Source organism: Apodemus sylvaticus, chromosome 15 (assembly GCF_947179515.1).
Source record: "Apodemus sylvaticus chromosome 15, mApoSyl1.1, whole genome shotgun sequence".
NCBI lineage: Eukaryota > Metazoa > Chordata > Mammalia > Rodentia > Muridae > Apodemus > Apodemus sylvaticus.
The window spans coordinates 6,626,838-6,647,960 of record NC_067486.1 but is presented as its reverse complement, the minus strand read 5'-3'; the positions used below and the strand labels follow the sequence as shown (position 1 = coordinate 6,647,960).

General features: G+C 49.3%; 1 protein-coding gene across 1 annotated transcript; it reads left to right on the top strand.

Annotated features, from left to right (window-relative positions):
- The first annotated feature begins 1,462 nt into the window (after positions 1 to 1,462).
- Positions 1,463 to 19,756, top strand: Ifngr2 (interferon gamma receptor 2). The gene is made up of 7 exons (XM_052158996.1): positions 1,463 to 1,612; positions 9,890 to 10,052; positions 12,598 to 12,794; positions 14,893 to 15,032; positions 16,458 to 16,617; positions 17,465 to 17,622; positions 19,054 to 19,756. Exons 1-7 carry the CDS (start codon positions 1,543 to 1,545, stop codon positions 19,186 to 19,188), a joined length of 1,023 nt encoding a protein of 340 aa, XP_052014956.1. The 5' UTR covers positions 1,463 to 1,542; the 3' UTR covers positions 19,189 to 19,756.
- The last annotated feature ends 1,367 nt before the right edge of the window (positions 19,757 to 21,123 follow it).

Below are 21,123 nucleotides of genomic sequence, written 5' to 3'. Positions count from 1 at the left end.
AGGCGCATGGCACCGTCAATACAAGGGCTCAGAGGAAAAGGCAGAGCCAAGCGTGCTGTACACCTTTCACAGGAAATGCCAGAACTGAGTTTCTGTTATCTTCCGCTGCCAGATCTCATCAGAAGAGACAGCTATCAGTGACATCAGGGCTCTTCTAGGCAGGAAGGGCAACAGAGTGGATGCCAGCGCTTGGCAGACCTTGCCCTGAAAAAATTGCCTTGGGTCAAGGAGAGAAACACTTGTAGTTGGGGTGCCATCTGCTTAAGGTGTGGGTGCAGGTCCAAGGAATGCCCTTTAGCACCATGCTGAGGGAGGGAGATTCTAGAGAGGGGTGTGGTAGGGAGTTGGGTGGGGTAGTAGCACTTAAGACCACAGGCTGAAAAGCTCAGTGGTCACAAGCCCGTCATGACTTTAGCTGAGCCCTTTTCCTTAACCCGCCTCATAAAAATAAAACATGCTGGGGGCGGGGCACGGGGCACTGAGAGGAACTCTGCTTGTTCATAATCTACTGCTGGTGGGGTTAGCTTTTCTCTCCTCTGCGGTTTCCCCACAAGTGCTCCTCCTCTCACTTGGCATGTAAGTATATTTTTGTGTCTTGAAATTCTCAAGGCAAAGTTCTAATTCTTGCCAGATATTTCATCACATATTTTTAAAATAGGCCACCTTCTGGAACCATAGGCACAAGAGAAGGAATCGGGGGCCGGGGGGGGGGGGGACACACGACTAACCCCTGAGAGGTAGAGGCGTGAGGACCTGAAGTTCAAGGCCAGCTTCAACTACAGTTTAAGTCAACTCTGGCTTCCTCTGAGAAGGAGGCCTCAGCGGTTAGGAGCAAGAGCTGCGGTTCCGATGACCCCTTTCTTTGACTCTGGGTCTCCCCCTAACCATTCCTTTCGTTGCCTCTTTTTTGTGGCTGAGGTATGAACGTCTCGCCAACAGGCTGGCCACTGGGGAAGGCTCAAGCTGGGAGCCTGTCCCTGCCCGGCCCTGGGGTCACTTTCTTGTAGCTTCATAGCCGCAGAGGGCCAAACCCACAGACTATTAAGCAACCAGAGAAGTTCCTCTAGCTTTTCTTATTCGTTCTCTGTGACACCACAGCCTAGAGGGTCCTCTCTGCTACAGCCTTAAGTAACCCTCTGCTTAAAACCGGTCAATGCTTAGCATGATCTTTCGGACCATTAAAGAAAACAGAATTCAAAATAAACCGTGTGTGGCAGGAGTTGGAGGTGGGGTGGGATAGGGTGGGAATGGGTGTCCGAGGATCTCTCCAGAAGGAGAGGTCCCTGGCCACGCCTTGGAGGTCGACTCGGTCGGGTGTGGCCAGGGTCACCGCGGCAGAGTGCTGGGCTGCGGGGGCCGCGGTTCCCGGGAACACCCGGGAAAGTCCCGCGGGTCGGGTGGGGGCGTGGCCCAGCTCGGTGGGCGCGGCCAGGCTCAGTGGGGGCGGGGCGGCCCGGCCCTGCGGCCAGGCGGGGAGGCGGCCTAGCTTAGCTCGCCATGGCCGCTGCGGTGCTACTCTAAGCCGCGTCCACCCCGCGGGCCATGCGGCCTCCGCCACTGTGGCTGCCGTCGCTGCTGCTCTGTGGGCTCGGCGCCGCGACGTCCTCGCCAGGTAAGCGCGGCCCAGGAGACCCCACACACACACACTCCCCAGGCTTCCGCGGGTGTCGCGTCCGCGCGTGGGTGCCGCCGGGAGCTTGCACCCGGCTCAGGGTGGGAGTCTGCAGCCGTTCCCGATCTGTGGGTGACCGCGATCGGGCGGGGAACAGACCCTGAGGAATCTGCGGGGAGTGTGGCGTGGACCACGGGGAATTCCAGGCCTGGAGCTGGAGAGCCCAGTTCGTCGTTGGCTGCTTTATGCTGATTAGTTGAAGGGTAGAATCCGTATTTGTCTGGGCGGCCTATAAAATCCTGGTACTCAGTTCCTCAGGACCTTATAGATGGGGAGCAGAAATGCCTGTGTCCCCTTCAGTGTATGGGACAGAAGGTCAGCTGAGCCACACTTGTAATCCCAGCTCTACCCTACACCGCCCACACAGTCCTTTACCCGGGTTCAACTTCCCAACCTGACTGTATTTATGAGCCAGTCATCAGAAAGACATCACTGGCAGAGAACATTCTTCCTACGTGATTATGTTTTGCTGGGTTCTTTCCCATGCAGAGATCATATCAAAGCTTGGGTCTGTGGAGTCTACAGTAGGTGCGGGGTACACACTTGTGCAAACATAGAACTCAGGATGAGAAAGAAGGGTCCTGAAATTTCCGGCTGGGCCTCCTTGGGCTACTCACAATGGGTCTTGTTTTTGCTGTTGTTGTTTATTTTGTTTTTTAAAAGTTTAGCCATTAGTTAAATAAGCCTTCGAATTGGGAAGTTCCCTCCTATTGGAAGTGGTGTTGAGGGGTTGGTCCTCTGTCAGCATCCCGGCAAAGGCCCTTAAGTTCCCTGTCTCTTTATGGGCAGAGGTGCACAGGAGGATGTACAGTTACGCAGTTAACTTTTTCTCTTGCAATCAGACAAATGCTTTAACCCTTGACTCTGCTGTTCTCCATTTTGCCTTGAGCAATCTGTGCCTGACACACCCACACACAGAGTTAGGTCTCCTTTGGAGGAGAGCCTGTGATTGAGATATCTGGGAACTGTGCGTTCAGAAATTGATAGACATATTTAGAAACTTTACAACAGACATTTTTCTAATGATTAACTTTTATTATGCTCCACAAAAGTCGTGGCCTGTGGCTCATTAACAACAAATTAGATCTAGATCCTTAGATATTTTGAAAATGGTAGCTTTTTGCAAATCTCTTAGACTCTCATACCACTCTTTTTTGTTTTGTTTTGGTTTGGTTTGATTTGATTTTGGTTTTTTCAAGACAGGGTTTCTCTGTGTAGCCCTGGCTGTTCTGGAACTCACTCTGTAGACCAGGCTGGCCTTGAACTCAGAAATCCTCCTGCCTCTGCCTCCCAAGTGCTGGGATTAAAGGCGTGCGCCACCACCGCCCAGCTTCTCATACCACTCTTAAATAATAATGAGAAATTTTCACACTTTTATGAAAAGAAAAATCTTACTAGGATATGTTTAAAAGAAATCCTTGCCAGGCGGTGGTGGCGCACGCCAGTAATCCCAGCACTCTGGGAGGCAGGTGGATTTCTGAGTTTGAGGCCAGCCTGGTCTCCAGAGTGAGTTCCAGGACAGCCAGGGCTACACAGAGAAACCCTGTCTCGAAAAATACCAACCCCCCCCCCCACACACACACACCCACACACACAAAGAAATCCTTAGGGGCAGTGGTGGTGCACGCTTTTAATCCCAGCACTTGGGAGGCAGAGGCAGGCAGGTTTCTGAGTTCATGGCCAGCCTGGTCTACAGAGTGAGTTCCAGGACAGCCAGGGCTATACAGAGAAACCTGTCTTGGGGAAAAAAAGAAAGAAAGAGGGAGAGAGAGAGAGAGAGAGAGAGAGAGAAATCCTTTTTAGTCACAATGCAAAGTGAAAATATCGACAGTGTTCTTGCAGCCAATAAGTAATGAGAAGATTCCCATTCTGTTCTATAGGTTATGAACAGACCTCAGGAATCATAAAATTGCTTTTAACAACGTAATGGGTGTTTCGCCTGCATGAATGTCTGTGTACCACTTGCCTTCGGAGGCCAAAAGAGGCCATTAGATCTCCCAGAACTGGAGCTATAAATAGTTGTAAGCTGCCATGTGGGTGCTAGAACTCTGATAGATGATCAAGTGCTCTTAACCACTGGGCCATCTCTACAGCCCCCTGGGAACAAGGCTTTGAAAGGAATGTTTATAATATCAAACCCCTCCAGGGAGTCAAGGATAGCATAACAATACTGTACCCTAAACAGTCTGTAGATACTATTATTACTTTGTACAGTCTGTAGATACTCTTTGTTACTTACTTTGTACAGTCTGTAGATGCTCTTTGTTACTTTGTACAGTCTGTAGATGTTCTTTGTTACTTTGTTACATGGCAGCCAATTGCTGTAGATCAGAAAAACAAAGCAAAACAAAAAACAAAAAATGAAAAATTCTTCCGTTATTCAGTCACCTACACAGAAGGATCAAGGCTTCTGCTTATTGTCGTAGCTGCTCATTGTACTGTGGAGTAGCCATGTGCTTGCATGTATGTGCGTGTATGTGTGTGTGTGTCTGTGTATGTCGTGAATCTGTGTGTGTGTGTCTCTGTGTGTGTCTGTGGTGTCTCTCTGTGTGTAACTCTGTGTCTGTGTGTGTGTCTGTGTATGTATCTCTGTTTCTGTCTCTGTGTGTATGTAGTATGTGTGTGCCTCTGTGTATGTATCTCTGTGTGTGTCTGTGTGTGTGTCTCTGTTCTCTGTCTCTGTGTGTGTGCAATGTGTGCCTGTGTGTGTGTGTTTGTGTGCTTGAAGGAATGTCCATACCCGGGAGTGTTAGGGAGTTTCCTGTTTGGGTGTTGTCTCTTCAGGTGAAACTATCGTGTAGTTGGATAGGTGATCCTAGCTCCCATCTATTGAGACAAGATGCTAGGACTGTGTATGTATTTTCTCTCTTTTAATCTTCATGTTTTACTCCCAGGAAGAGACAAATGATCTAGAGGGGAAAAACAAAACAAAACAAAATCACTTGCTGTTGGGGATTTACTAAAAAGAATAATTTCCTGGCTCTGACAGAGGGGTCAGACTGTTTATTTCCCTGTCACATTTACATTGCTGGAGGTGAGGTCATTGGCATCAGGCATGACTCATGTGAGGCTGATCAAGAGGCCGAGAGAGAGGCTAAAACTGGGGAGTGGGTATGACCTTCAGAGCCCGTCTCTGCTGCGCTCTGTCTTCCACGCAGCCCTGCACTTGCAGGCTCCATAGCCCTTAAACTTAAACTAGCCCTGCAAGCAGGAGACCCAGTATTCAACGTGTAAGCCGGCGGGGCACATGTCAGCCCTGACCATAACGAGACTCACACAGGGCTGCAGCATTTGCTCTTGCTGGTGCGGACAAAAGCTTCATGGGAGCAGAATAATGTTTATGGATAGAGGGTCTCGTCTGGGATCCTGCTTAGAGCCCCAGGATCCTGCAAGCCCCCACCTGGGCCTCGGTTTCCTCATAAACAATGAAACTCCTTCCATAGAGTTGTGAGAGGCAAACCCAAGATCATAAGTGCAAGGCAGAGCTGAGGAGGTGACCCAGCAGCTAAGAGCTCCCTGTCCTGCAGAGGTCTGGGGTTCCGTTCCTAGCACCCATGTCAGGCGTTCACAGCTACCAGCTCAGGGGTCTGCCCTCCGTGCCACCTGCAAGCACGTGGTACTCATAGCCACATGCAGGCACACCCACATACACATAAATAATGGGTAAATATTTTTTAAACAAAAGGCAAAAACAGACAGCATAATCTGTCTTTTGTTTTAAAGGATATGATTAATTGGAGGTTTAAGGTATCTCTTTTATTTTTTAATTTTTTATTTTTGGATGGTGAAATAGATGCTTGTTGCCGAGGCTAGTGACTTTAACTCTGAAATCTAGGATCTGGGACTGGTAAGATGGCTCAGTGGTTAAGAGCACTGACTGCTCTTCCAGAGGTCCTGAGTTCAATTTCCAGCAAACACATGGTGCCTCGTAGCTCAAAACCATCTGTAATAGAATCTGATGTCCTCTTCTGATCTGTCTGAAGACAGATAAAGTGTACTCATATAAATAAAATAAATAAATCTTTTTAAAAAATCTAGGATCTGCAAGGTAACCAGAGAGAAGTGACTTGCACAAGTTGTTCTCTCTCTCTCTCTCTCTCTCTCTCTCTCACACACACACACACACACACACACACACATGCGCACACACACACATTAAGTAAAGATGTCACATTTAAGATGTGGTTGTTTCTTAGTTCCTGGTTCCCATGTCTGCCTTGCAGGTAACGAGAGTGGGTTTCAGAGACAGCTTGCAGGCAGGCACAGTATTCAGTGGCTCTGTCCTGTCACAGATTAGCATGCCTGCTTCCTCCAGATGCCTGTGACCTGTGACTGTTAGGTTACATAAGAAGTGGCAGGTTCCTAGTCAGATGATCTTAAAACAGGCAGTCTATTTTGGCATATCTGGGTTACATCCAGTATAATCACGAGGGAGATTGTTCCAGTAGAATCTAGCCAGGGTAGGGTTCTTCCACCTGCAGCTCCTAGGACCACGACCTTTGCCCTTGAAACACCTGCTGCTCTCTGGCCCGAGCACTGTAAGATAATGTTTATTTTCAGCCACTAAGTTTTTGGTCATTGCTGCAGTGACAATAGGAAAGTAGCATGTGTCTCTCCTCTCCCCCCCCCCCCCAGACACCAGGGCTTTAAAGACATTGTATCTCCTACAGTGCAAAAGCTCCCAGACCAGAGAGGAGTGAGCAGAGTTCCTCCTTTCTCCACATGCCTGAGGCCTGAGTCAGGAATGATATGAGCTGGGTGTAGTTGGCATGAACATGATCCCTGCACCTCAGCCACAGTCCTGCCATCCTGCCCTTCCTGCTTCACTCGTGATGTGCCTGCGATCTAGACACCTGAGACTTGATAGATTCTTAAGAATGGGTTAGGTGTGCAGCCGTACGCTCTAACTGCCAACGACAGCTTCTCACATGCTTCTCCCTGTTAGGAAGGACGGGGCTCCGCTGCAAGCAGGAGCCAAACTACTGGCAGGTGGTTTGGTCCCAGTGACACAAAAGCATCAAAAGTCATTAGAACCATTCAGAGAAGGTCAGCACCCCTGCCCTGGCCTGTGACACGAGACAAAACCACAGGACATACATAAAGCAAGCAAGAAACAGAGCGCCTGGGCCTTGCCTGGGTTCTGTTCCGTGTTTTTCATGGTTGACAGCTGTCTGTCAGTGCAACGCCTGCTTTCCACGTCTTCTGAGCCAGCCTTTCCAGACCCAGAGAGAACGCACCCCTGAATTCCACAGCACCTCAGCTTTTCAAAGTGTCCCTGTGGCGCTGAGGAGCTGATGGGCAGCTGTCAACAACAACAACAACAAATGTGAGCAGAGCCTGGAGTGGTGGGACACACCCACACAGCACAGGACCTCACTCCTTCCTCAGAAAGACCATTGAGAGCGCACTGTGCCCAGTCCCTCTCTCAAGACCCAAATGCCTTATGGAGAGGCAAACACAAAAGACAGTAGCGGAGGAGCCACCATCTACCTCTAAAGTCTGCGCTTCTCACCACCCTCACTCTGGAGTCAAATCAGAGAGCAGGGCTAAGGCTCCGTCTGAACAGATAGCGGGGAGGCTCTCAGGAGGGGGAGCAGCAGAGCAAGGTCTCAGGAACGGTGTGTGCTGTTTCCCAGGGCAGAGAGGGGCTGGAGTGGAGAGGGTGAGGTCCCAGGACGGCCATCCAGAATGTGAAGAGGGCTCTCTGGTAAAGTGCTTTATGGTGTGCAGATGGTCTCTGGCACTTCCCTGTGGAGTCCACAGTTCTGAGACTTGCTTTCTTCAAGTGAAGAAGATTAGATAAGGTTCCCAAGAAACTCCCGCTGGAGACAAAGCCGTGCTGTGGGAGCTTTTCCTTATAGCCAGTTTGAGAACTCTGTCTTGCCAAGTCAGCTTTCTGTTGTTTGTTTTTAAGTGTTGGGCATTCAACCCAGGGCTTTGAGCCACTAGGCAAGTGCATGCCACTTTCAGGCCCCACCCTGCCCCCACCCTCACACACACACCCCGCCCCCGCCCCAGCCTCGCCCCCCAGCTCCCAGCCCAGACATCTGGCCATGGTTGAAGAGAAGGAGATCTGAAGGAGAGAACAGCCGGAGGAGCCCAGAGCAGGGAAAGTAGAAGATGCACATGGCCATCAGACTGGACTAGGCCATGAAGAAGCTGCACATGGCCATCAGACTGGACCAGGCCATGAAGAAGCTGCACATGGCCATCAGACTGGACCAGGCCATGAAGAGAGGAGACAGAGAGTGAGGAAGGCAGAAGCCCAAGAAAGCTCAGAGCCCAAATGTCGGGACTACTTAGGACTGAGAAGCTGGGAGCCGGAAGCCGGAAGCCAGTGAGCTGGAGTTGGATAGGGGTCGGGTGAGAGGAGCTGAGGGAAGCCACAGGTCCGGAGTGGACATGGAGGCCGCAGACCACCATTTGTATCTGAGAACTGGATAGCTCTCCTCTTCCACATGTGGTTAGAGTAAGGTTCTTTCTAACCTGGTCCCTTGGTGTCCCTCTCTTAGATGGATTCTTCCATTGTTAGGATAGGGATCCAGCAGAGGAAGAAAATACTCCTTCTGCTTCCTCGGGAGGTGTGAGAGATGGGGAGGGGGAGGTGTGTCAGTCAGGATAACGTTCTTTAAAAGATGTCCAGGCACCGATCCCCGGACTTTGGGGATGTGTGACCCGACAAAAAGGTCTTTGCGGGCGTGACTGAGTTGAAGATCCTGACTGGGGAGATGACCCTGGGTTCTGACCTACATAGACTCACAGTCACTGCCAGGGTCCTTGAAGGGTAGAGTAAGGAGCAGCGAAGGAGAACCAGAGAGAGGGCAGCACAAGACTGGCTGGCTGGGCCAGCATTGACAGAAAAGGGGGCCCAAGCCAGATAGCTTCCAGAACACAGAAAAGGGAGGAGCCCTGGAGTTTTCTCTTGGTGACTTCAGAAGGAACAAGGGCCCCCTGCCATCTCCATCCTAGGCTGGTTTCACACATCTGACCTCAGAGTGATGCTAAATGATAAATGTAGTGATGATTGAGATGACACACCTTGGCTGGTAAAAGCTCTTGCGTTTGGGAGATGTATTACAGCAGGGGCAGAAATCCGATCCAGGTAGGAAAAGCCGCCTCTGAGATTTGTTGATCGGTGCCTGGCTTCCGCCAAGCCCTCAGCAAGCTGACAGCGCCACCGCCTGCCCCCCCCCCCCCCCCCCCCGCCCATCCCCTGCTGCTTTGCCCCGTTCCCAAGGCCTGTGTGAATGGCCAGAAGTGTTGAGCGGCCTGAGCTCCCAGAGGAGGCGCTGGGCAGTCTGTGGATGGACGGGTGGCTGCAGCCTGGTGGCCGTGCGCCCTGCTGCAGGAGGCTGGAGGCTCCTCGCACCCTTCTTCTGGCTTGGGGGGGGGCGGGGCTTTCTGAAAACACGTGGTTTGGGTTTCCTGCTTTGAATTCTGGAGCAGCCTGCTTTTCTTTCCACCTTCTGAATATTTCTCATTATCGATCAGAGAAAAGTGTTAGGACGATCTCTCTTTTGAGGGAAGGTTTCAGTGTTTTCAGTCTCTAGCCCAGCACGCAGAGTATCTGCCTGACAGAATGGTCGGAACTGGTCTCACTGCGGAATCTGCTACCTTCTGGGAATGCAATCTTTTGTGATTTGTGGCTCTTGGGACTGGGAGGCAAGTCAAAGGTACACATTTCCTCTGTGGCTTCGAACCTGGGATGCAGAACGTTACCCAGATCTCAGCGATGGGATGCTGAGAGTTTTTGAGCAGCAAATGATGTCCGCTCTTGCCCACATGCCAAGCGCCTTTGGGAGTTGCCTTTCTCGTTGGAGCATCTGCACCAACACGTATATGCAGAGTCACCTTGGTGCTCTGCCTTGGCCGAGTAGATGCTCTTTCTATGGGGTGTTCTATTATTGGTTAGGGTTAGGGTTATTCCTGTAGAAAGATGGAGTCTTGGGCAGCCCACAGTCAAGTGCCACTTATGGTATGTGTGGAAACCCAGTGTAATCAGGCTGTGGTTACCACGAACTAGAGGATGACCTAAACCACGTCTCCCACAGCGCCTTCCTCACAATCAGGCCAGGGGGTGAATCAGGGAGAACAGCTGCTCCCGTCCCAGACCCAAACTGCTACCGGAGCTGTGTTGGATAAATGGCTGTGATAACATGCACCGAAACATTTTTGTAATTCAGTGTTTCCTGAATTTCCTCCTTCTCTTCCGCCCAGGTCCACTCCTCCCTTCCAGTTCCTCTCAAGACTCTTTTCCCCAGCTTGCTGCTCCTGTGAACCCAAAGCTTCACCTGTACAATGAGGAGCAGGTTCTAACTTGGGAGCCGTCGCCTGCCAACAACGACATAGAACCAGTGGTCTACCAGGTGGAGTATAGCTAGTAAGTGGATGCTCTGCGGGTAGCCTTGCTGGGACCTGGTGGGGAGGTTGGATGGGAGCTTGGAGTCAGAGCCTCACCGGGGCTTTGGGCACAACTGCAGTGAGACCTCCTGGGCACTGAAAAGCTTCAAGGACAGATCTCATGCCCTCTTGTTCATCAGAGGCGGGTTTAAGCCTGGCTGTCAACGCTGGCTGGCCTCTGGGGCCTCCTTCAGTGGTGAAAGTTGATCCCTTTGCTCTGCGTAGAGCAAGGGTTCACTTTGGCCCTAGAAAGGCAAGAGGTAGCTTTCGGATTTAAAACCTCAAAGTCCAAATTGAGCCTACTGAGGAATTTATTGGGCAGACTACAATGAACTCTCGGTTTCTCACCTGGTTTTCTGTTCTGAATAGTATAGTGTTTGTATCCTTTGTGCTGCCTCCCGCCTCCCTCGCAAAGAGGTAGTCACTAAGAAACCGCTCAGTTCAGCGGTTTTGTTTTTGGTCGGGTAAGTTAGTTGAAGATCAAAATCGCTGGGCACATGGTAAATGAAGCCTGTTTTTTTGAGACACACATTCCTGTCTTGCTCAGATGGCCTTGGAAGCTAGAGATCCTCCTGCCTCAGCCTCCAGGAGTGGCTGAGACTCCAGGTCTGTGTCACTGCACTCTGAGCTTTGTTTAAAAGACTTCCACAGAGCTTTGTGTTACAGACTAACTTGTTTGACTCTAGGGTTGTTGGTTTGTGGGGTGGGTGCACACATGTGTGTGCAAGCCTCTCACACACATACGCACACAGGCATGTGGAAGCCAGGGGGCATGGCAGAGTGCCTTCCTTAGTTCCACTCGCCTTATTTTTGGAGACAGTCCCTCACTGAACCCAGAGCTCTCCAGTTCAGCTAGATTGGCAGACCAGGGGTCTTCCTGTTTCTCTCCTGCACGCCTGCCCATGCCCTTGACACTGGTTTTACAGGTTGGCTTGGATGCTGAGGGCCTGAACCCAGGCTGTTAGTTTAACAACAGCCATCCCCAGCCCCCTTCCTTTTTTTCTTTTTGGTAAACATTTTGTATCTTTTTATCAGGGGGGTTGAGGTTGGTTTTAGTAAAAGATGCATTGGTAAACACTAAAGCAGGCTGGTCCCCCACCCCCTCTGCTGCTCTCTTGAGAAGAAGAGGTCTCTGTTTTTGTTTGGCTTCAAAATCAGTTTTCTTGTTTGAGTTGGGTTTTTTGTTTGTTTGTTTGTTTGTTTTTGTTTTTTTTTCCTGATTTTGAGACTAAGACTTAAAAACTGTGTTAGTCTGTGGTCAAGCAGAACAGCCATTGGAAAAGAAGCCCCCTTCACCCTTAATGAAGGTCACGGCAGCAAAGCCAAATCTACAGAGTCTAGGTTGTGTCAAGTTAGCATTAAAATTCACCATTGCGGATGCCCACTACGCTCTCGCACAAAAAGTTGGGTAATTTCTGAAACCAAAATGACCCTGTGCACAGTGTAGAGAGAATCTCTTATCTCTTGCACTGTGTGGAAGCAGCACCTGTCAAGAAAAAGCCGACGGCCTCGGCCTTTTAGCAAAAGGCAGGAAGAAATAAGTGGGACTTCTGGTAGAAAAGGGTGGAACTCTGGGAGTTCGTCAGAGGCGCTGGAGATAGGAAAGGTAGCCACCCACGTGGCACTCATAGAATAGAATAAACGGGTTATAACAAGTTCCGAGCTAGACAGGGAGTGAGCGAAGGCTTGTGGCCCAGGAACAATGCATAAGTAAGTCTTGAGTCTTTATTCTGGGAACAAAGAGGCCAGGTGGGAAAGCTTGTGGCTACAGCCTGGAAGCCAGGGTGACCCTCCTGACTAGTGAAGCTTACACAGACTGGATTGGCAGAGCTCGGTGAACCGTATGCTTGAGCCGTGTTCATTTCGTCATTCATGTAAATGCAGCCAAAATCACTTTATTTTTACCCTCTGTACACAAAGGGATTCCTTCCCTCAAAACCCCTGCTCCCCCAGAAGTCTGTCTTCCGAGAAACTTTCTTAAAGATTGTTCTGAGACGGATGGTGGTGGCCCACACCTTTAATTCCAGTACATGCAGGCACATAAAAATAAAACACAACATCTTAAAGCAATACATTCTATATCTTGAATGGACCTGCCATAGACTGCAGCCACAAGAGACCATGTGAACCCATGTGTACCCATGGGTTCATGGGTGTCCATGGTATGGTTCCGCTCAGGCTGAGGGAGCCTGTTGAGACAGTCAGTAACCCAGTCACTGCGGCTGACTGGGGCTTCAGGTTGAAGAGAGATGGAGAATCACTGTCAATGGGTACCAGGCTGGGGCTGGGGGGGAGGGGTAAGTAACAATGTGTTTTAAAAAGTGGTCATAACTGGTGGTCTTCTAACCTTGTGCACATCCTGAGAGCTTTGAGTATGAGTTAATCTAGTCAAGAGTTTCTGTACTTGACCTTTGCCGAGAGGATGCGTGAGGAAGCAGCTCCTTTGGAGAAGTTAGTGTCTCTAGGGAACAGTGTTGGTCGTGAAGAGAGAATTCCGTGAGTTGAGATCTTGCTTTTTTCCCCAGCGTCGACGGCACTTGGCATAGGTTGCAGGAGCCGAACTGTACGGACATCACAGAGACAAAGTGTGACTTCACCGGAGGAGACTCGAAAGGTTTACCGAACTCGCGCTCCCTGACTGTCTTCCTGCGGGTGCGAGCCAAGGGAGGAAACCGCACTTCCGACTGGGTGACGCTGGATCCGTTTCAACACTATGAGAATGGTAAGAGGACTTGGGAAGAAGGTTTACAGGGGCTAGAGCCGAGGCTCAGCCCTTAAGAGCACTTCTGGATCTTGCAGAGGACCAGAGTTCAGTTCCCAGCACCCATACTGGGAAGTTCACAACTTTCTGAGACTTTGAGTGATCCTTCAGTGATCAGTACTGAACTCACCCTAGGCCTTGGTCCTGGCCCTTATCCTACAATGCCAGAGACAAACAGTAGGGTTGTCAGAGACTACTGACCCTCAGGCTGATGCGCTGGACTCTAGGGCTCTAAATCTGACCCCACGCCTGTTATTGTAAACAGTGTTTTATGGGAAGATGGTAACAGCCATTGTTTTGTTTTCTTTGCTGTGGTACTGGGGAACAAGGGCCTGATACCTCCTAGGCAGGTGCTAAACTGCTGAGCCCCCATACACACACACACACACACATACACACACACACACACACACACACACACATGCACACACATATATATACATGCACACATACACAAATACACATTCACATACACACACATATATATACACACATATACACACATATACATATATACACATGCACACATATACAAATATACATACACACATACACAATATACACACACACATACACAAACACACACACCTATACAAACACATACACACACATACACACATATACGCACACATACACAAACATATACACACACATATATACACACATACACAAACAGACACATACACACATATACATACCCAGACACACACACACATATAGACATACAGACACACACACATATACACACATCCATATACACACACAAACACATGCTCGAAATTCACGTATAAGACAACAGGTGTGAGCACTGTAGATCATGCTTTAGTAATAAGCAGTAACTATTTTGGCTAGGGTTTTTTGTTGTTTGTTTGTTTGTTTTGTTTTTTAAGAAGTATAATCCTGGGTAGCATGGCAGATTTTATTGTTACCACTACTACAACAGCAAAATGTAATAGAAAATTTAAAATAAAGCTAAATAAGTTAATAAATAAATAAGAGCCGGGCGTGGTGGCGCACGCCTGTAATCCCAGCACTTGGGAGGCAGAGGCAGGTGGATTTCTGAGTTCAAGACCCACCTGGTCTACAGAGTGAGTTCCAGGACAGCCAGGGCTACACAGAGAAACCCTGTCTCAAAAAGCCAAAATAAATAAATAAATAAATAATCCCCTAAATAACCCAGAACAATTAAAATGCCAATTTAAAGCTGAGGGTTAAGGGTGGCACACACCTTTAGTTGCAGTACTTGGGAGGTAGAGGCAGGCAGATGTCCGTGAGTTCAAAGCCAGCCTGGTCTACGGAGTGAGTTCCAAGCTAGACAGAGCCACACATTGAGAGACCCTGTCTCAAAACTCAACAGTGAAAGAAGACCCAATGATAGGGTAGATGTTATATCTCACCGACGCTTAGTCCTGTTAACACGTAACATATCTAGTGTTACACTTGAAGACAGTAGCCTGGGTGGCTACTGTCCTCGTGTGAGGTGGAACACGCAGTGTCTTTTTCTGAGTTCAGTCCCTCACTTAACCTGATGCTCCCCGGATCCACCTACTTCCCTGCAAATTCCAGACCTTGCACATCTTCTCCACCCTGACTGAGAACTCCACCTCCAGCTTACGTTCCTGCCCTGTTTCCCTGGGATTCTGATGCCTGCTGTGATTCTGGAAGCTTTGCTCACAGCCAAACGGGTCCCAGCATCCTAGCTAGAACAGTCTGGAATGAGGCCATACCCTCGAGGGCTTCACGCCCCTCCCTGATGGGGACTGGGAAACAACTTCCATGTAGCTCAGGTAGATTCCGGCTCAGAGGTCCTCTCAGCAGGGCCGATCCTGCGCCTGCAGAGCCCAGTGGGTTCTGCGAGGGCCTTTCCTTCCGCTTGGATGCTGGCTCCCTGGTAAGCCTCATGTTCAGACGGGCATCTGAGTGCTGCCCGTTGCTTGTGTAAGTATGAACGTGTGTGTACACACAATGTAGATGTGTATCGGGTTTAATAGACATACACAGTGTATATGGGTGTCTGTGTGTCACTCACGTGAGGTCTTTGTTTGTGATTCTATTTCAGTTACTGTTGGACCTCCAAAAAACATCTCGGTGACCCCAGGAAAAGGCTCCCTGGTCGTACACTTCTCCCCTCCCTTTGATGTTCAGGAGGCAACTTTTCAGTATCTTGTTCACTACTGGGAAAAGACAGGAACCCAGCAGGCAAGGACCCTTTTCTTCTTTGTTTATATTTTTTTTCTCTTTAGAGTTTTTTTTTTTTAAAGATTTATGTGTATGAGTACACTATAGTTATCTTCAGACTCACCGAAAGAGGATCCCATTACAGATGGTTGTGAGCCACCATGTGGTTGCTGGGAATTGAACTCAGGACCTCTGGAAGAGCAGTCAATGCTCTTACCCGCTGAGCTAGGTATCTCTCCCTTCCCTAGAGTTTCTTACTCAGAAGAAAGATTTCACACCTGAGATGGGAGACCAGGGTGGCCAGCATCTCCTGGAGCTTGGACCCTGAGATAGTTTTAGTCCTCCTTGCTATACTGAGCCCTCCTCTGCCCGAAGGATCTGACCCCTTTGGTGGCGTCCATTCCTGCTGTCTGGTTCCATTCATGGGCTTTGCTGGTTCAGTGCCTACGACGGCTGTATCTGGACCTTGGGGAGGTCTAGGGACCTGTTTCTTTTCAAACAATTTAGATAGTTAGGCCTGGCAGATAGCAGTAGATTTGTGGTGGCATTTTATTTACTGTCACCACTGGAGCAATGCCAGGACAAGGCCCAGGTGTCCTCCCTCTCCTCTTTGATGTCAGCCCCCTGGGGCCACGTCTGCTGTGGACTGTGTGACAGTGGTCTGAAATGTTATGCAAAGGGGTTGACTGGCTTTCAGAACCGTGGGCGACTAGACAGAGACCCGACATAAGGCTGAGACAGTTGAGTCCAGCCACCTCCTGAGGACCCAACTACCTGTGTCCTTTTAACAATAAAGGGATTAGCACATTCCCCTTCAGATCGGAAGCTGTTTGCGAACTAAAGGGACATTGAGGGATACGGTTTCTCTGTTGTCTAACCCAAGACACAGACGGTTATTTTATTGGGGGGGGGCGTGTGTGCACGTAGGCTCACACACTCAGCCACGGGTCCACGCTTGTGTGTAGGGGGCCAGAGGGCAACATCATGTAGCCTCCTCTGTCGCTCTCCACCTTAGTGTTTTGAGGCAGGGTCTCTCTCCTGAACCTAGAGTTCAGCATTCATCCCAACTGGCTGGCGGGTAAGCGCCCAGGATCTGCCTGACTCCACCTCCCAAGCCTGACTCCATCCCCAGTAAAGGAGATAAGAGATGGAACATTAGCATGTCGTACTTTATATAGGTGCTGAGGGGATGAACTCAGCTTCTCGTGATCACACAGCAAACGCCGTGTCCGCTGAACCATCTCCCCAGCCCAGGGCACTAGTGTTACAGGAGAAATTTCTATACTAGAAATCAAGCTCATGAGGCTCAATGGGTCCTCACAGCTCTGAGGTCTTGTTACTGTTTGGTTGTGTTCACTGTGGATTTGAGGGATCACTAGAAAAGCTAGGAGCTGCGTGGCCCTGTCTGTCTCTCTGACCTGTGTGGATCTGGTGCTGTCTGTGCAGGTTGAAGGCCCTTTCAAGAGCAACTCCATTGTGCTGGGTAATTTGAAGCCATTCAGAGTGTATTGTTTACAAACTGAGGCACAGCTGATTTTGAAAAACAAAAATATCCGACCCAGCGGGATTTTGAGCAATGTATCTTGTCACGAAACAACAGCATATGGTAAGGCATACCTTCATTTATCTGTTACCTGCTGCAAAAAGGCTTCCCCTAAAAAGGTGAGGAGGGCATGCTGAGGCGTGGCCGGTGGTTGCAGCAGAGACAGAAGTACTTACCTGACAGGAGAATTATGTTGAGGTCTGCAGCAGCCAGGGCTGTGTGACAAGGCTGAGCAGCCTCCACAACGCCTGGGACAAATATTAGATTTGTGGCCGTCTTCTTTCAGACTTTAAGGTATTTGCATATATATGAGGTGTCTTAGGGACAAGTCCTGCATCTGAACACAGAATTCCCTTGTTTCATAAATACCTTACATGCATAGCCTGAAGGAGGTCTCATATAACATTTTTAGTACACTGGTATAGAAATTTTTATTGCATTTCTTTGCTTTGTGTGTGTGTGTGTGTGTGTGTGTGTGTCACGCATGCATGTACATACGAGTACACTTGAGTGGCGGTCAGAGGACACTCTGTGGTACTGTGACGGGAGAGGACATTCACACTGCCCTCTGCTGTCACACCGGGGTCTCCAGGACTGAAACGCAGGCCTGTCAGGCTTAGAGGCAGGCACCTTCACCTGCTGAGCTATCTCACCACTCCCAGTACACTGGGGCCCATCCAATGAATTTGGATGTGGAATTTTCCACTTGTGGTATTATGACAGGGCAGTTTTTGATTTTGGAGTAGAATTTTCAGGTTTTAACATTTTCAGGTCAAAATGATTCGTTTGAGCGCCTATTAAGGCAAGGGCAGGCCTGTGGGTTTTCCTGGGACAAGAAAACGGCCCAGCAGAGGGTGGTGAGGCGTGGACTGCTGCCCCGGCTCGCTCACTTCTGTGTCATCTTCTTTAGCCACCACCGGGCTGCAGCAAGCCATCCTGATCCCCGTGGGCATCTTCGCATTGCTGCTGGTGCTGGTGGGAGCCTGCTTCATCCTGTTCCTCAGATACCAGAGCCGCGTCAAATACTGGTTCCAAGCTCCGCCGAACATCCCGGAACAAATAAAAGAGGTCAGTGTATAGACACGTGAGTGACCTGCTGTGCCCCCAACACCCACTCGGTAGGAGAGAACGGACCCCCGTGCTGTCCTCTGCCCTCCGTGCGTGGGCACCTGTTCACACATGTACATTCACACAAAATAAGCAGCAATATGGATGTTGGGTTAGGTCAGAGTCTGTATAACACGTGGCCCCCGTGGTGATGGCTTAAAGGTTTCCCTGGTTGACACTGGCAGAGAGTAACATGGTGGGCTCTTGAGGTTTTCCTGGGCTCATCCAGCCTCTTGGGTACAGCCCTCAGAGGAACTGAGGCTGGGTTACCACAGTTGCTGCTCTGGGGCAGACATCTAAGGCTTTGGTGTACTTTCTTGGGAAAGTGTGAAGACCTGCCGGAGGCTGCTGATATTACATGAGAGTAGAGTGGGGTTTCGCTTCTGTGTCTGGGGTTTCACACGGCACTCACGTGACTTCTGTTCCTCTTTCGTTGGCCGATTGCATTTCTAAGAGCTGCAGACAGAACCTTGGAATCCTGAGGAGTTTATAGCCAAGGGCAAAAGGGAAAGTAAGTTGGGGGCTATGAGACCCCTCTTCACTGTGAGGATGCCAGCCCTGCCCAGATGTGTCCAGGGTTGTGTGCGGGTAGAAGGAGGGGTAAGCACTTAGGGACGCTCCCTGCTTTATCCCGCCTTAGCTGAGTGAAAACTGAAGACTTATTTTATTTTATTGGGCAGGGTGTGTGTGGGTACATGTGTGTATGCATGTGTGCGTGTGTGTGTGTGTGTGTGTGTGTGTGTGTGTGTGTTGTGTGTGCAGGTTAGAAGACAACTCTTGTGAGTCATACAACTCTTGTGAGTCATACAGGGAACCAAGCTCAGGTGGTCAAGCTTGGCAGCAAGTGCCGTCGCTGCAATGTTACATTTCTTAAGTATTTTAAGGTTCCTAAACCACTAAGTATATATACACTGAGGACAGTGGGGGTTCCTACTTTTTCTGAGTTCTGCCCCTCACAGCTTCCATCAGATGAACAGAGGGTGGAGTCTGGGCCCTTGTATTTTCTAGACAAGCATTCTTGCTCTGAGCTACACCTAGGCCTGCGCCATCACAGAGATAAGGGGTGAAGAGGCAGGCATGTGCTGGAAATCGGGACTGAGCATGTATTAGCAGAAGAGTGTGCCCTTATCGTGTGCCGGGTCTGGGCTTGGCCCCCAAGATCACACGGTAGCAATAATGATTGGTGGTGGTGGCCGTGGTGGTGATGGTGGCAGTGGTGGTGGTGGCGGTGGAGGTGATGGTGGCGGTGATGGTGGTAGCAGCGGCGGTGGCGGCGGTGGTGGTATTACTTCATTGATGGACAAAGTGAAGTTGTACCTGATTATGACTACACCAAGTACAAGTAGAGACTTGTATCTGACTGTAACTGACTGGCTTTCTACCCTTTTCTAGTATTTGAAGGACCCAGATCAATTCATCTTGGAAGCCTTGGACAAGGACAGTTCACCGAAGGATGATTCCTGGGACTCTGTGTCAATCATTTCTTCTCCAGAAAAGGAGCGAGATGATGTGCTCCAAATACCGTGAACCAGGCCACCATCTCTGCTTGCCCAGGACAGTGATCAGGACAGCTGCGAGAGATCCCTTCCACCCCCGTTCCCCAGGGACATCTGCCTCCAGGAGGCCTCCGGGGCAGGGAGAGATGGTGTATCGTTTATTCTTTATGAGTTTTTCTGGATCCTATAAGTATCTAAGACAATTCCACAGAAAGATGTCTCAGAAAAAAAACCAAAACCAAAAGCGGTTTCTCTTAAACACTAAAAAGACAATTACTCATTCCTGGCAACGTGGCTGCAAACCTGTGATGCTTTCTTCAGAGTGAGCTGCCTCGTCTACCCGAAGACTGTGTCCTTGCCTTCATTCTGGAAAATGAGTTGTCCCAGCCATCACTGCCTGTCACAAAGAGGGGCCTTCAGTGTCCCCTTCATGTCCAGTGTGATGGCGTAAATGTGACAGTCATGGGCTCTGTGCTTGCCTGGCATGTCCACGCCCCACCTCAGCACCTCACACAGACAGGTGATTAATCTTGTAAATAATGTCCTGATAATTTAAGTCTTTTTTTTAAAAATCTAGAAATAAAAGATTATATATTAAACTTTTTCTCAAAGCCTATCTGCCGGGCAGTGGTGGCACACACCTTTAATCTCAGCATGTGGGAGGCAGAGGCAGGAGGTTCTCTGAGTTCAAGGCCAGCCTGGTCAACAGTGTGAGTTCCAGGTCAGCCAAGACAACACAGGGAAACCCTGTCTCAAAAAAAAAAAGAAAAGAAGAAAAGATCTTTGTGTTTCTTCTTTATCTGTCCCTCTACCACTTTGCCTTCTTTGCTTTGGCTTGTTTTCTATAAAGTATTGACTTGTGAAAAGTCTTATCCAGGCACGGTGACACAAGTCTTTATCCCAGCACTTGAAAAGCAGAGGCCAGTAGAGTTCTGTGAATTTGAGGCCAGCCTGGTCTACATAGTGAGTTCTAGGACAGCCAGGGCTATGTAGAGAGATTCTGTCTCTCTAGATAAATAATAAATACCAAACTTAAAAATATTTATATCTAAACTTGTGTTTTGTTACGTTACATTTAGTAAAGCTGATGAGTCCTCAGGAGGGAGCATGGAGCCCAAGCTCAGAACAAACACGTTCTGGAAGTATGGGGCGGGGTGGGGTGGGGCAGGGTGGGGCAGGCTATCCAAGCTTATTCTCTGAGTGTGGGGCTAGCCTAGACGCACTCATCCACTGAGAATTCAAACTGCTACAAATGAGCATGATTGTTGTAGTTAGTTTTTGAGACAGTCTTACCCTGTAGCCCTGGCTACAGGAACCAGCTGTATGGAACAGACCTGCTGTGCGGATGAGGCTGGCTTCAGCCTCACAGGGCATGTGCCACCATGCCCAGAAGAAACAGAAAAGCAGTTTTACAGCCCTCTTCACCATCGTAATGACCTGCTCAGGGTCATTACTGACAACGACGTTAAGTCAATTAAAAATCTGAAGTCCTTTGTACTGTGGCCTGAGTGGCCCTGTGTCCATAAAAAGTCTCTCGGAGCCCAAGTGCAGAGGATACAGAATTTTTAAAGGCAAAAAGCACAAAGACTGTACACCTAATATGACAGCCAGAATAACCTTGAAATGGCCATTTCTTGCAGAACATAGTAATTATTTTTAGACATAACTTGGCAATTATTTTTGAATTATATCTTTTCTGGTTATTTTAGTTTATTTTGGTTAATACATCTGGACCATGGTAGAGGCCATGGAAACCTCCAGTGTGTCTCCAAGGCAGATGTGCCACTGTGTGTGTGGGAGGGCTGGTAAGGGCTGAGGACTGGGTAAGGAAACAGGAGATAAACGACATCAGAACTGGGATGGCGGATGGTGGTCCTTCGCCATCCCAACTCAGTACGTGCAGAACAGGCAAGAGACCTGCCTATTGAAAGGAACAGAATATTCTGAATAAGAAAAATACCTGTAT